This window comes from Panthera leo, chromosome A1 (genome assembly GCF_018350215.1).
Source record: "Panthera leo isolate Ple1 chromosome A1, P.leo_Ple1_pat1.1, whole genome shotgun sequence".
NCBI classification, from domain to species: domain Eukaryota; kingdom Metazoa; phylum Chordata; class Mammalia; order Carnivora; family Felidae; genus Panthera; species Panthera leo.
In genome coordinates, this window is record NC_056679.1 from 29,388,654 (window position 1) to 29,401,364 (window position 12,711).

The following is a 12,711-nucleotide window of genomic DNA, read 5'->3' on the forward strand; positions in this document are numbered from 1 at the left end:
TATGTCATTTTAAATAAATAAGCCATTCCTCTCAGCCAGATCTGCCAAGCAGTACTGTGAGTCCTATTACTATGAGAGTAGCTTATTGGTAATTGGACTACATCAACAGCCTGATTTGTACTACAAAGATAGAAATCACTCTGCTGCTTCATGCGCAGTGACCACTTACTGAAAACAGATTGAAAAGGGTATGAAGACCTGCTTTTCAGAATGTCAGTGAAAGTCCTTCCCCACAAGTCTGATTTATCTTTGACTTCATTTTCCTTCTTTATCCTAATGCTCTTTCGTATGAGGTGACTCCTAACATAGGGCACCCACCTATTAATCACATAGCAGCACAAACTATAAATAACACATTTTCTGTGAGCTGCCACTTTCAACTTTATAATGTTTGCTCTCAGGTAAATTACATTATAAGTCCTGTCTTACTTTTTTGTTTGTGTTTTTATGTGGGAACTTTGGGGCACAGTTGCAAGACTGGGAAGAACAGTAAACGTTAAGAACAGTGGAGGAAGGGCACCTGGGTGGCTCGATCGGATGAGTGTCTGACTCCTGATTTTGGCTCAGGTGATGATCCCAGGATCAGGGTCATGGGGTCAAGGCCCGTGTGGGGCTCCATGCTGAGTGTGGAGCCTCCTTGAGATTCATTCTCACTCTTGCTCTCTCCCCACTGCCTGCTCACACTTGCTTGCTCTCTATCTAAATAATAAATTAAAAAAAACAAGGGAGGAATTCTGCATAAATAACAACCAAAACTTAATTATTTTAGCAACTTGATTAAAAGGAACAAGTGTACAATTGAGATCTTTGACATTGTAAATGATTTTTCATGTTTATTTCAAAGTAGCTTGGGAAGTTAGTCTTATAAGCAGGCTTTATAGGGAATGCAAAGCAAATAAAAAACAAGTAATAAAAGAATTGTTACGGCGTTTTTTACTTTACCCTTTCAGTACATTTGCACATTCTGGATAAAGTTTTTCTATGAAGCAATTGAGAGATTCTGTTAAAAGTGTCTCGAATAACATCATTCAAATTGAATATAAAATACTTTGTGGTCCCTTCAGCATCAAGATGCCTCACACTCTGGTGGTCTCTTGAGTTAGTTCTCATGTTTCAGCACCTGCTGTATGGAGTGATTTCACACCATGCCCAGGATGCGGGCCACCCACCAGCTGCATGGCATGACAACTCTGCAGGCGGAGCGGCAACCTTGATAGTTGTAGGGCCACGGATAGTAGCCCCCCAGGGGCTCACAGATCTTCTGGCAATGAGTGTAGCTCCGCCTACATTCTATGCAGCAGATTCCTTCGTGATCCAGTCTAGGGTCGAATGTCATGCCTTCCCCTTCCTGCTGCTGTGAAATAAAAGGTAATTGTGTTTTCTTCATAACGAGAATTCTATAGCATGCACATTATTTTAAAATAAGATCCTGAATATTTCACTGGTACAAGAAATAAGTATCATTTTCCGTAATAAGTTTTTCAGTCTTCTAACCTGATAATTCAGAATTCCTTCTAAAAACTCAACCTCCATCTGTCACTGGCAGGAAGGTGGTTTTGATTTTTTTTTTTTTTTTAATGTCATGAAGTTTCTCCATACCTTTAATGAACCGTAACTCAGTAGTGCCTCATTTTAAATAGACTAACAAAAAGGAAAGCATGATTCAAGAGTGGCGTTTCTGCCACTGCTAATTTTAGTGGAACACTAGTGCCATTTTGTACTGATGGCCTCCACACTCTTGGAGCATCTTTTGAAACTCATTGCTAAGCCAACAGATTGCTGTTCTAACTGCACTAGCTGAAAACGCTGACGTCTTTAGATTCTGCCTTCATTTCCACATAAGGGGTCTGTAACACTCAGGAAAAGGCACCATAAAATATGGAAAAATTCAAGACCTTAAACTTGACTTTCTAATTTCTATGTGCCATTATTATAATTACATAAAATCATGGATGGAGTAAAAATCACCTGCAGAGTTCCCATTTTCACTGCTGAAGAGCTCACAGAACTAGAAGCAACTTGCCTTCTGCCAAATTTATGTATCTGGTTTTCCTTTTCATGGATTTCTAGGGGTACAGATTGTGTAATATAGTATTGAATTACATTGCCAAAAAGCCCTTAATGTATATTCTTGATTCAGTTGAAGTCTCCACTGAACTTGGGCAGATGCAGCACCAAACACAGGTTAGGCTTGAGCTGAGTGAACCTAGCAAGCCTATCACCTCTTCTGGTATACAAAAAAGTCTTGAATTTTTTTGGGGGGAAGGGGGGGTACTTTTTACTATTTTACAGTATATCAAACATACTGGAAAGTGGAGAAAACTGTGTACCAAAAACATCATCTAGTTTTCATAGCTGTTAACCTTTTGTCAGATTTGCTTGGCTTTTTCTTTTCCGAAGTATTTTAAATTTGGAAGTGACCTTAGAATTGAAGGTATTATGACATTTCACCCATAAATACATTAGAATGCACCTCCAAAACAATATTGTCCCTACACAGCTACACTGCCATTACCGTACCTAACAAAATTAACAATTCCTTAACACCATTTGATATACCCTATGTTCAAATTTTGTCACCAAAATATTTGTCTTACTCTCTTAAACCTTTTTTTTTTTTTTTTTTTTTTTTTAATTATTCAGGCTCTTCTCATTTGTTTCTCTTATTTCTTGAACTGGGTTCATCAGGGACTGCAAAAAGAAAACCACCTAATTAATTGATTGTAGCTGACTCTTCCAGGGCAGGGGGAGTCAAAAGCCTGTTGGTTGTGGCATTTCCTCATCTAATAGTTGAACAAAGGTGTGTTAGAATTTAAAAGCTGGGAGGATCTCTCAAAGATACTTCCTCTCCAAGGATATTTCCTTAAAGAAACTTGTGAAGGATTGAGGTCATGGGGAGATGTTTCTGCTTAAACCTGAGCATGAGATAAAAGGAAAAAACTGATACAATTGGAGTTTTCAAGGAATTTGGATCACTCAAGTCTGGAGGCAAGGCAGACAGAGTCACATCCTGCCCTTCTGTGATGGGGCTGATGCCCTCATCGCCTGAACCAGATTTAGCTAGCCCAGCTACCTGGGGAATAAACTATATTAAATTTTCTGTTGGCCTATTCAGATTTTATTTCTTTCTAATTATTTGAGCTTCAGGGAATGAAGTACTATGGTGTCCTGAATTTTCCAATAGGCCGTGGGTTATTTAAAAAATACATTTTGCTCTAAATCATTCTAAAATTTATTAATCTAAAATGATAGACTAGAAAATAAAGACTGAATAGGCTAGATAGGAAAAATATGCAAATTAATTGCCTGTCTATGAAAAGATGCTCAACCTTACACATAATTAAAGACAGGCGAGCTAAAACAATGAGAAGATACATTTTTACAGCCAAGAGACTGGTGAAGATTTTTTTAAAGTTTGAAAATAAATTAGTCCCTCTCTTTACCACGTGAAGATACGTAGCTGGCATAATTCCTTGGGAAACAATTTGGCATCCTCCCATTAAAGTAAAATTCTCATCTTCTTTGACCCAGTCAACCCATACATCAGTATTTATGCTAAAAATACATTCCCACATGTGTACAAGAGGCATAATAAGACTAGTAATTAACGTTGAGCAAGTTCATACCTACTGTGCCAAGCACTGTGCTAAGAACTTCACCTGCATTACCTCATTTACTCCTTCCCATAAGCCTATAGGACATGTACAAGGTTGTATACTATTAAGAGTATAAGAACAAAAGATAGGGAAATAATTTACGTGTCCATCAAAGTAGAACTAGTTAGATTTCTGTGCATCTATCCATCCACACAATGGACTGTGATGCAGCCATTTAAATGAATGAGGCAAGGGGTGCCTGGTTGGCTCGGCTGAATAACCCAACTCTTGATTCCAGCTCAGGTCATGATCCTGGGGTCATGGGATCGAGCCTCTCACTGGGCTCTGCATTGAGTGTGGAGCTTGCTTAAGATTCATTCTCTCTCTCTCTCTCTCTCTCTCTCTCTCTCTCTCTCTCTCTCCCCCTCCCTCTCTCCCTCCCTCCATCTCCCTCCCTCTTCCCCTTTCCCTGCTTGCTCTAAATTTTTTTTTTCCAAATTAAAAGAATTTGGGGCACATGGGTGGCTCAGTTGGTTAAGTGTCTGACTCTTGATTTTGGCTCAGGTCATGATCTCATGATTGGTAAGATCAAGTCCCATGTTGGGCCCCACTTGGGATCCTCTGTCTCCCTCTCTCTCAGCCCCTCTCCTGCTCATTCTCTCTCTCTCAAAATAAATAAAAACTTCTAAAAAATAATAAAAAGTAATAAAATGAATGATGTAGATGTATGTAGAAGATACAGACCAGTCTCCAAAATACTGTGTTGTAACTGGAAAGAAAGCAAGGTACAGAAGTATTGTATGCTCTTTTGTGTTAAAAGTGTGTGGTACACTTTCTTATACAAAGAAATTGGGCAAATAGCTATTGTTAATACATTGCTCTGGGGAAGGTGTCTGAGGTGGAAGAGAAACACATTTCATTGTATATCCTTTATACTTAAAGAAATATATATATGCATGTATTTTTTCAATTAAAAAATTAGTTACAAAAATTTACTACTCTACTTTTACTCCCTTCAGAGTATAGTAATGGTAAATAATATTTTATTGAAGATTGGAAATTTTTAGGACGTTAGTTTCATCCTTATAAACACCAATTCCCAGTGTTTCAGTCTAAGGTGTTTTATCTGTGTATGAGTCTGTCTCCCTCCTGGACTGAGAGCTCCCGAGGGCAGAAGTTATCTCCTGGCTGTGTGCACAGGGCTTGGAAAAGAGCAATTTCTCAAAAATGTCTGTTGAATGGATGAATAAAGTGGATAAGAAGGGGGAAAGAGAATACTTTCTTTCTGGATGTTGTCTCTAGGGCACATTCTTAGAAACATTTTTTGAATAATCAAATTCCTGATACGAATTTGTCTTTATGGATTTGCCTGTGACTCAAAAAAAGGAGAGCACAGAAAACAACTTTGAGTAACGGTTACAAACAATCTGGATCTCACACTACAGAGACCATGCTTCAGTGTAATCTTACCCTCATTTATTTGAAAGTTCAAGTAGACATACCGCCACTTCAATGTTATGTTCAACGGATTTGTCTGAGCATGTCACGAAAACATCAGTACGTACATGGTAAGGGTTGTCTGGATTGAAGGGTTCTGAATCCTCTTGAACACTGGGTCTGGTTTCATTATTTGGTTCTCTAGGGCCTGGGTTGCCCCGTGGTGCACTAGGTGGTCTCCTTGTGGTAGTTGTAACAATTTTTCTTACCAACTCTCTTCTTTCTCTCTGGATTTCTGCAAAAAACAAAAAACAAAACTAAGTTAATCCATTTATTTGGATAATTAAGGAAGTACTGTATCAGGGTAGAAGCATAAATGGATATCAAAAACATTGGACTAAACATGGAAATTTGTATTGATGATTTTTTAAATAATAAAGCATATTTCAGAGTCTTGGGTTAGTAAACAAACAGATAACCAGAATTTGGTTTTACAGTCCTGAGACAGGTATTCTAAGGTAGCTGACGAAAATCCATTCTCAATCCTTCTTCTTCACTTACCTCTACTATAGGCGCTGAGAAAGTAAGAGAGACCAGATGAAACATTTTGGGCCAGTGAGACGTAAGCAGAATATATTGGCGCAGTTTCTGGGAAAGCTTTTGCTTTCTTGGTAAAAGAGGACTGGTACAGCTTTCTCTGTCTTGTCTTCTTTTCTTGAGCATACATATATGTGGGTTATGAGAGCCAATTTGTGACCAGAAGGGATAGGCACAAGGATGATAAACCAGTATGCGATGGGTAGCAAAATGGTAAGATAGAAAGAGCCTTGTGATATAGCTGAGTAGCTGATAATGCCAGAAACCTCCCTCCACACTTTTGATTGTATGAAAAAAAGTCAACCTGTATCTATTGAAACCACTGGTGAACAGGTATTCTGTTAACTTTCAGCCCTGTGCATTTTTTGTCTTTATTTATTTTTATTTAGTTTGTTTTTTAAACTTGCATCCAAGTTAGCATATAGTACAACAGTGATTTCAGGAGTAGATTCCTTAATGCCCCTTACCCATTAACCGCCCCCCCCCAAAACCACTCCAGTAACCCTGTTTGTTCTCCATATTTAAGAGTCTCATGTTTTGTCCCCCTCCCTGTTTTTATATTATTTTTTCTTCCCTTCCTTTATGTTCATCTTTTGTATCTTAAAGTCCTCATTTGAGTGAAGTCATATGGTATTTGTCTTTCTCTAATTTTGCTTAGCATAATACCCTCTAGTTCCATCCACATAGCTGCAAATGGCAAGATTTCATTCTTTTTGATTGCTGAGTAATACTCCATTGTGTGTATGTATATAAACACACACATACACACACACACACCACATCTTTATCCATCCATTCATCCATCAATGGACATTTGGGCTCTTTCCATACTTTGGCTATTGTTGATAGTGCTGCTATAAACATTGAGGTGCATATGCCCCTTTGAAACAGTATACCTGTATCCCTTGGATAAATACCTAGTAGTGCAATTGCTGGGTCACAGGGTAGTTCTATTTTTAATTTTTTGAGGAACCTGCATTCTGTTTTCCAGAGTAGCTGCACAAGTTTGCATTCCCACCAGCAGTGCAAAAGAGATCCACATTCTCTGCATCCCCGCCAACATCTGTTGTTGTCTGAGTTGTTAATGTTAGCCATTCTGACAGGTATGAGGTGGCATCTCATTGTGGTTTTGATTTGTATTTCCCTGGTGATGAGTGATGGTGAGCATTTTTTAATGTGTTGGCCATCTGGATGTTTTCCTTGGAGAAGTGTCTATTCATGTTTTTGCCCATTTCTTCGCTGGATTATTTGTTTTCTGGGTGTTGAGTTTGATAAGTTCTTTATAGATTTTGGATACTGACCCTTTGTCTGATACGTCATTTGCAAATATCTTCTCCCATTCCATCAGTTGCCTTTTAGTTTTGCTGATTGTTTCCTTTGCTGTGCAGAAGCTTTTATTTTGATGAGGTCCCATAGTTCATTTTTGCCCTTGCCTCCGGAGACGTGTTGAGTAAGAAGTTGCTGCGGCCAAGGTCAAAGAGGTTTTTGCCTGCTTTCTTCTCGGGGATTTTGATGGCTTCCTGTCTTACATTGAGGTCTTTCATCCATTTTGAGTTTATTTTTGTATATGGTGTAAGAAAGTGGTCCAGGTTCATTTTTCTGCATGTCACTGTCCAGTTTTCCCACACCACTTGCTGAAGAGATTGTCTTTATTCCATTGGATATTCTTTCCTGCTTTGTCAAAGATGAGTTGGCCATACGTTTGTGGGTCTATTTCTGGGTTCTCTATTCTGTTCCATTGATCTGAGTGTCTGTTTTTACACCAGTACCATACTGTCTTGATGATTACAACTTTGTAATACACCTTAAAGTCCGGGATTGTGATGCCTCCAGCTTTGGTTTTCTTTTTCAAGACTGCTTTGGCTATTCGGGGTCTTTTCTGGTTCCATACACATTTTAGGATTGTTTGTTCTAGCTCTGTGAAGAATGCTGGTGTTATTTTGATAGGGATTGCGTTGAATATGTAGACTGCTTGGTTAGTATTGACATCTAAACGATATTCTTCCTATCCAGGAGCATGGAATATTTTTCCGTGTGTGTGTGTGTGTGTGTGTGTGTGTGTGTGTGTGTGTGTGTTTTCTTCAGTTTTCTTTCATAAGCTTTCTGTAGTTTTCTGTGTATAGATTTTTCACCTCTTTGGTTACATTTATTCCTAGCTATTTTATGGTTTTTGGTACAATTGTAAATGGGATTGATTCCTTGATTTCCCTTTCTGTTGCTTCATTATTGGCATATGGGAATGCAACTGATTTCTGTGCATTGATTTTATATCCTGCGACTTTGCTGACATGGATCAGTTCTAGCAGTTTTTGGTGGAGTCTTTTGGGTTTTCCATATAGAGTATCATGTCATCTGCGAAGAGTGAAAATTTGAACTCCTGGCCGATTTGGATGCCTTTTATTTCTTTGTGTTGTCTGATTCCTGAGGCTAAGACTTCCAAACTATGTTGAATAATAGTGGCGAGAGTGGACATCCCTGTCTTTTTCTGACCTTAAGGGGAAAGCTCTCAGTTTTTCCCATTGAGGATGATATAAGCATTGGGTCTTTCATATATGGCTTTTATGATCTTGAGATATGATCCTTCTATCCCTTTCTTGAGGATTTTATCAAGAAAGGATGCTGTATTTTGTCAAATGCTTTCTCTGCATCTGTTGAGAAGATCGTGTGCTTCTTGTCCTATCTTTTACTGATGTGATGAATCACATTGATTGCTTTGTGGATATTGAATCAGCCCTGCATCCCAGGTATAAATACCACTTGGTCGTGGTGAATATTTTTTTAATGTATTGTTAGATCTAGTTGGCTAATAATATCTTGTTGAGGATTTTTGCATCCATGTTCATCAGGAAAATTGGTTTATAGTTCTCCTTTTTAGTGGGGTCTTTGTCTGGTTTTGGAATCAAGGTAATGCTGACTTCATAGAAAGAGTTGGGAAGTTTTCTATCCATTTCTATTTTTTGAAATAGCTTCAAGAGAATAGGTGTTAACTCTTCTTTAAATGTTTGGTAGAATTCCCCTGGAAAGCCATCTGGCCCCGGACTCTTGTTTTTTGGGAGATTTTTGATTACTAATTCAATTTCTTTACTGGTTATGGGTCTGTTCAAATTTTCTATTTCTTCCTGTTTCAGCCTTGGTAGTGTATATGTTTCTAGGAATTTGTCCATTTCTTTCAGATTGCCCATTTTATTGGCGTATAATTGATTTTAATATTCTCTTATTATTGTTTGTATTTTTTGCTGTGTTGGTTGTGATCTCCTCTTTCATTCTTGATTTTATTTATTTGGGTCCTTTACTTTTTGATAAAACTGGCTAGGGGTTTATCAGTTTGGTTAATTATTTCAAATAACCAGCTTCTGGTTTCATTGATCTGTTCTGCTGGGGGTTTTTTGGTTTCAATAGCATTGATTTCTGCTCTGATCTTTATTATTTCCTGTCTTCTGCTCGTTTGGGGTTTTATTTGCTGTTCTTTTTCCAGCTTTTTAAAGTGTAAGGTTAGGTCGTGTATCTGAGACCTTTCTTCCTTCTTTTGGAAGGCCTGGATTGCTATATACTTCCTTCTTATGACTGCCTTTGCTGCAACCCAGAGGTTTTGGGCTGTGGTGTTATCATTTTCATTGGCTTCCATGTACTTTTTAATTTCCTTTTAACTTCTTGGTTGGCCCATTCATTATTTAGTAGGATGGTCTTTAGTCTCCAAGTATTTACTACCTTTCCAAATTTTTTCTTGTGGTTGATTTCGAGTTTCATAGCATTGTGGTCTGAAAATATGCACAGTATGAACTCGTTCTTTTTGTACTTGTTGAGGGCTGATTTGTGTCCCAGTATGTGATCTATTCTGGAGAACTTTCCATGTGCACTGGAGAAGAATGTGTATTCTGCTGCTTTAGGATGAAATGTTCTGAATATATCTGTTAAGTCCGTCTGGTCCAGTGTGTCATTCAAAGCCATTGTTTCTTGGTTGATTTTCTCTTTAGATGATCTGTCCATTGCTGTAAGTGGGGTGTTGAAGTCCCCTACTATTATGGTATTATTATCAATGAGTTTCTTTATGTTTATGATTAATTGATTTATATGTATTTGGGTGCTGCCACATTTGGAACGTAAATGTTTGCAATTGTTAGGCCTTCTTGGTGGATAGACACCTTAATTATGATATAAAGCCCTTCTTCATCTCTTGTTACAGTCTTTATTTTAAAGTCTAGATTGATATAAGTATGGCTACTCTGGCTTTCTTTTGTCTACCGTTAGCACTATAGATGGTTCTCCATCCCCTTACTTTCAATCTGAAGGTGTCTTTAGGTCTGAAGTGGGTCTCTTGTAAACAGCATATCTATGGATCATGTTTTCTTATTCATTCAGTTACCCCATGTCTTTTGATTGGAGCATTTAGTCCATTGCCATTTAGAGTGAGTACTGAGAGATATGAATTTATTGCAATTATGTTGCTTGTAAGTTGGAGGTTCTGGTGGTGTTCTCTGGTCCTTTCTAGTCTTGTTGCTTTTGGTCTTTTTTTTCTTGTCTTTTCTCCCTTCAGAGAGTCCCCCTTAAAATTTATTGGAGGGCTTGTTTAGTGGTCACGAACTCCTTTAATTGTTGTTTGGGAAACTTTTATGTCACCTTTTATTTAGAATGACAGCCTTGCTGGATAAAGAATTCTTGGCTGAATATTTTTCTGATTCAGCACATTGAATATATCCTGCCACTCCTTTCTGGCCTGCCACGTTTCTGTGGATAGGTCTGCTCTGAACCTGATCTGTCTTCCCTTGTAGGTTATGTACTTTTTTTTCTCTTGCTGCTTTCATGAGTCTTTCCTTGCCTGAGTATTTTGTGAATTTGACTGTGATATGCCTTGTTGATGGTCGGTTTTTGTTGAATCTAATGGGAGTCCTCTGTGCTTCCTGTATTTTGATGTCTGTGTCTTTCCCCAGGTTAGGAAAGTTTTCTGCTATGATTTGTTGACATAAACCTTCCACCCCTTTTTCTCTGTCTTCATCTTCTGGGACCCTTATGATTCTGATGCTGTTCCTTTTTAATCAGTCACTGATTTCCCTAATTCTTAAACCGTGCTCTTTTGCTTTGTCTGCTCTTTTTTTCTGCTTCATTATTCTCCAGTAGTTTGTCCTCTATATCGCTGATTGGCTGCTCTGCCTCATCCATCTTTGCCACCGTGGCCACCGTGGCATCCATTCGAGATTGCAGCTCAGTTATAGCATTTTTTATTTCATCTTGACTAGCTTTTACTTCTTTTATCTCTGCAGAAAGGGATTCTAATCTATTTTCGACCCCAGAAGTATTCTTATTGTGATTCTAAATTCTGGTTCAGACATCTTGCTTATATCTGTGTTGATTAAGTTCCTGCCTGTCGTTTCTTCCTGCTCTTTCTTTGGGGTGATTTCCTTTGTTTCGTCATTTTGAAGGAAGAAAAGGAATTAAAGTAAAAAAATTAAAATTAAAAAATTAAAAACAACACACATACACACAAAAGTCAAATAAATGATGCTAGATCCTAGATGTGTTTTAGTCTGGGTGTTGAAAGGAGCTTGATAGATTAGGGGGAGAAAAATATTTGAAAATTTGAAAAAATACAATGAAGTAGAATAAAATGAAATGATGGAAGTAAAATAGAATTTGAAAAATTTACAAAAAAGTAAAAATATAGTAGAAAAATAATTTTAATAAAAATTGAAAATGAAAATAAATTTTTTCTCTTTCTGTATTCAAGAAAAAGAAAAGAAAAAAAAAGTGATAGATGGACCAGCAAACAGACTGAAATAGAATTGAAATTACATCGTTCTCCCCTAGAAGTCAAACTCTGAAGCGCTTTATAGTCTGCAAACTAAGCAGGCTGAGAAACTTGAGGTGCTCCTGAAGAGCGAAGTTTGCTCAGTTGGGCAGGGCTTAGTGTAATGGCTCTATTCTCCACTAGATGGCGCTGTTTAGTTTACTGGGGTGGATTGTTGCTGCGCTGGCTGGTCCGTATGCGCATGCGCGGGAAGGGCGAAAATGGCGTCACCCAGTTGACCAGTCTCTACTATCCAAACTCCATTCTCTCCGGTCAGCTGTCGCACACCCGTCCTTTGTCTCCAGCTTCCGTCCACTCCCCGCTTTTACATTGTTCGTGACCAAGCCATCAGGTTAAAGGCGGCACGTCCCTCCTAGGGTGTGGCTCCCTCTCGGATGCAGCTGTGTTTCCCAACCCCTCACTTCTGAGGGACTATGACTTTGACCCGTTCAGATCCTCTGGGGGAGGGTCTCACTGAGCAATGGCCAGGCGCTGCCCGCACCCAGGAACGTTTGTGGGACCCTGCTGCTGCCGATACCCAGAGACTGGCTGGGTGCCAGCACACCCCAGAAAAGGTTCACGCCATCGTGTAGCAGCGTTTCAGGGATATGGAAAATCACAACATGCATCTGGCACCAGGCTTCACCCTTAACGTCCTGTTCCAGAAGCAGCGAATGTGGTTGTTCTCCGGGGTCTGCTGGGGTGGCTACAGATTCTACCAAATGTCCTCCCAGCAGGGAAGCCGCCTCTGCCCGTGGCCTGAGAACCCCTGGACTTCACTCTGCTCCTGGGGATTCGCCCTTCCCACCAGAGCTTCTCCAGGTAACGAGCTGTGGAGTTTCAGACTCTGTGCTCCCCCTCTTTATAGAGTCTTAATGGAATTTAAACCCTCGCCGTTCTCCTTTCTCCTTTCTGCCTGTTTTGTTCGGTCCCTGCAGCTGTTTCCACTTTTCCACTTTCTCTCCAGCTGCTTTTGGGGGGGGGGGGATGTACTTTTCCCATACTTCCCCCCCCCCCCCATCTCCATCGTCTCTCCACAAGAAAAAACAGCTCCCTGCCCTCCTCAGCTTCTCTCTCCCTCACTTTACCTTTCTGCGCCGCGTACCTGCTGAATTCCGTGGTTCAGGTTGTGCAGATTGTTGTGTGATCCTCAAATCAGGATTTGGTTGATTTGTGTTGATTTGGCTGTATTTCATGGACGTGAGACGCAAAAAAAAACTTCCATGCTGTTCCACCATCGTGACTCCTCGCTGTTTGTTTGTTTTTAAGTAAGCTCCACGCCTGGCATGGGGCTGGAAC

At 39.4% G+C, this 12,711-nt stretch overlaps 1 protein-coding gene across 2 annotated transcripts in view; it reads right to left on the reverse strand.

Moving 5' to 3' along the window:
- Nucleotides 1-782: 782 nt before the first annotated feature.
- The window catches only part of CNMD (chondromodulin), a 33,458-nt gene continuing 21,529 nt past the window's right edge, over nt 783-12,711 (reverse strand). Inside the window, exons 6-7 of one of the 2 annotated variants that reach the window (XM_042927346.1) lie at nt 5,162-5,328; nt 783-1,351 (exon numbers count right to left, since the gene is read on the reverse strand). In XM_042927346.1, coding sequence (XP_042783280.1) covers nt 1,139-1,351; nt 5,162-5,328 — 380 coding nt within the window. In that variant the 3' untranslated portion in view covers nt 783-1,138. Of the gene's footprint in view, nt 1,355-5,161; nt 5,329-12,711 lie in introns of both variants that reach the window. The other variant, XM_042927343.1, reaches the window with a different exon arrangement.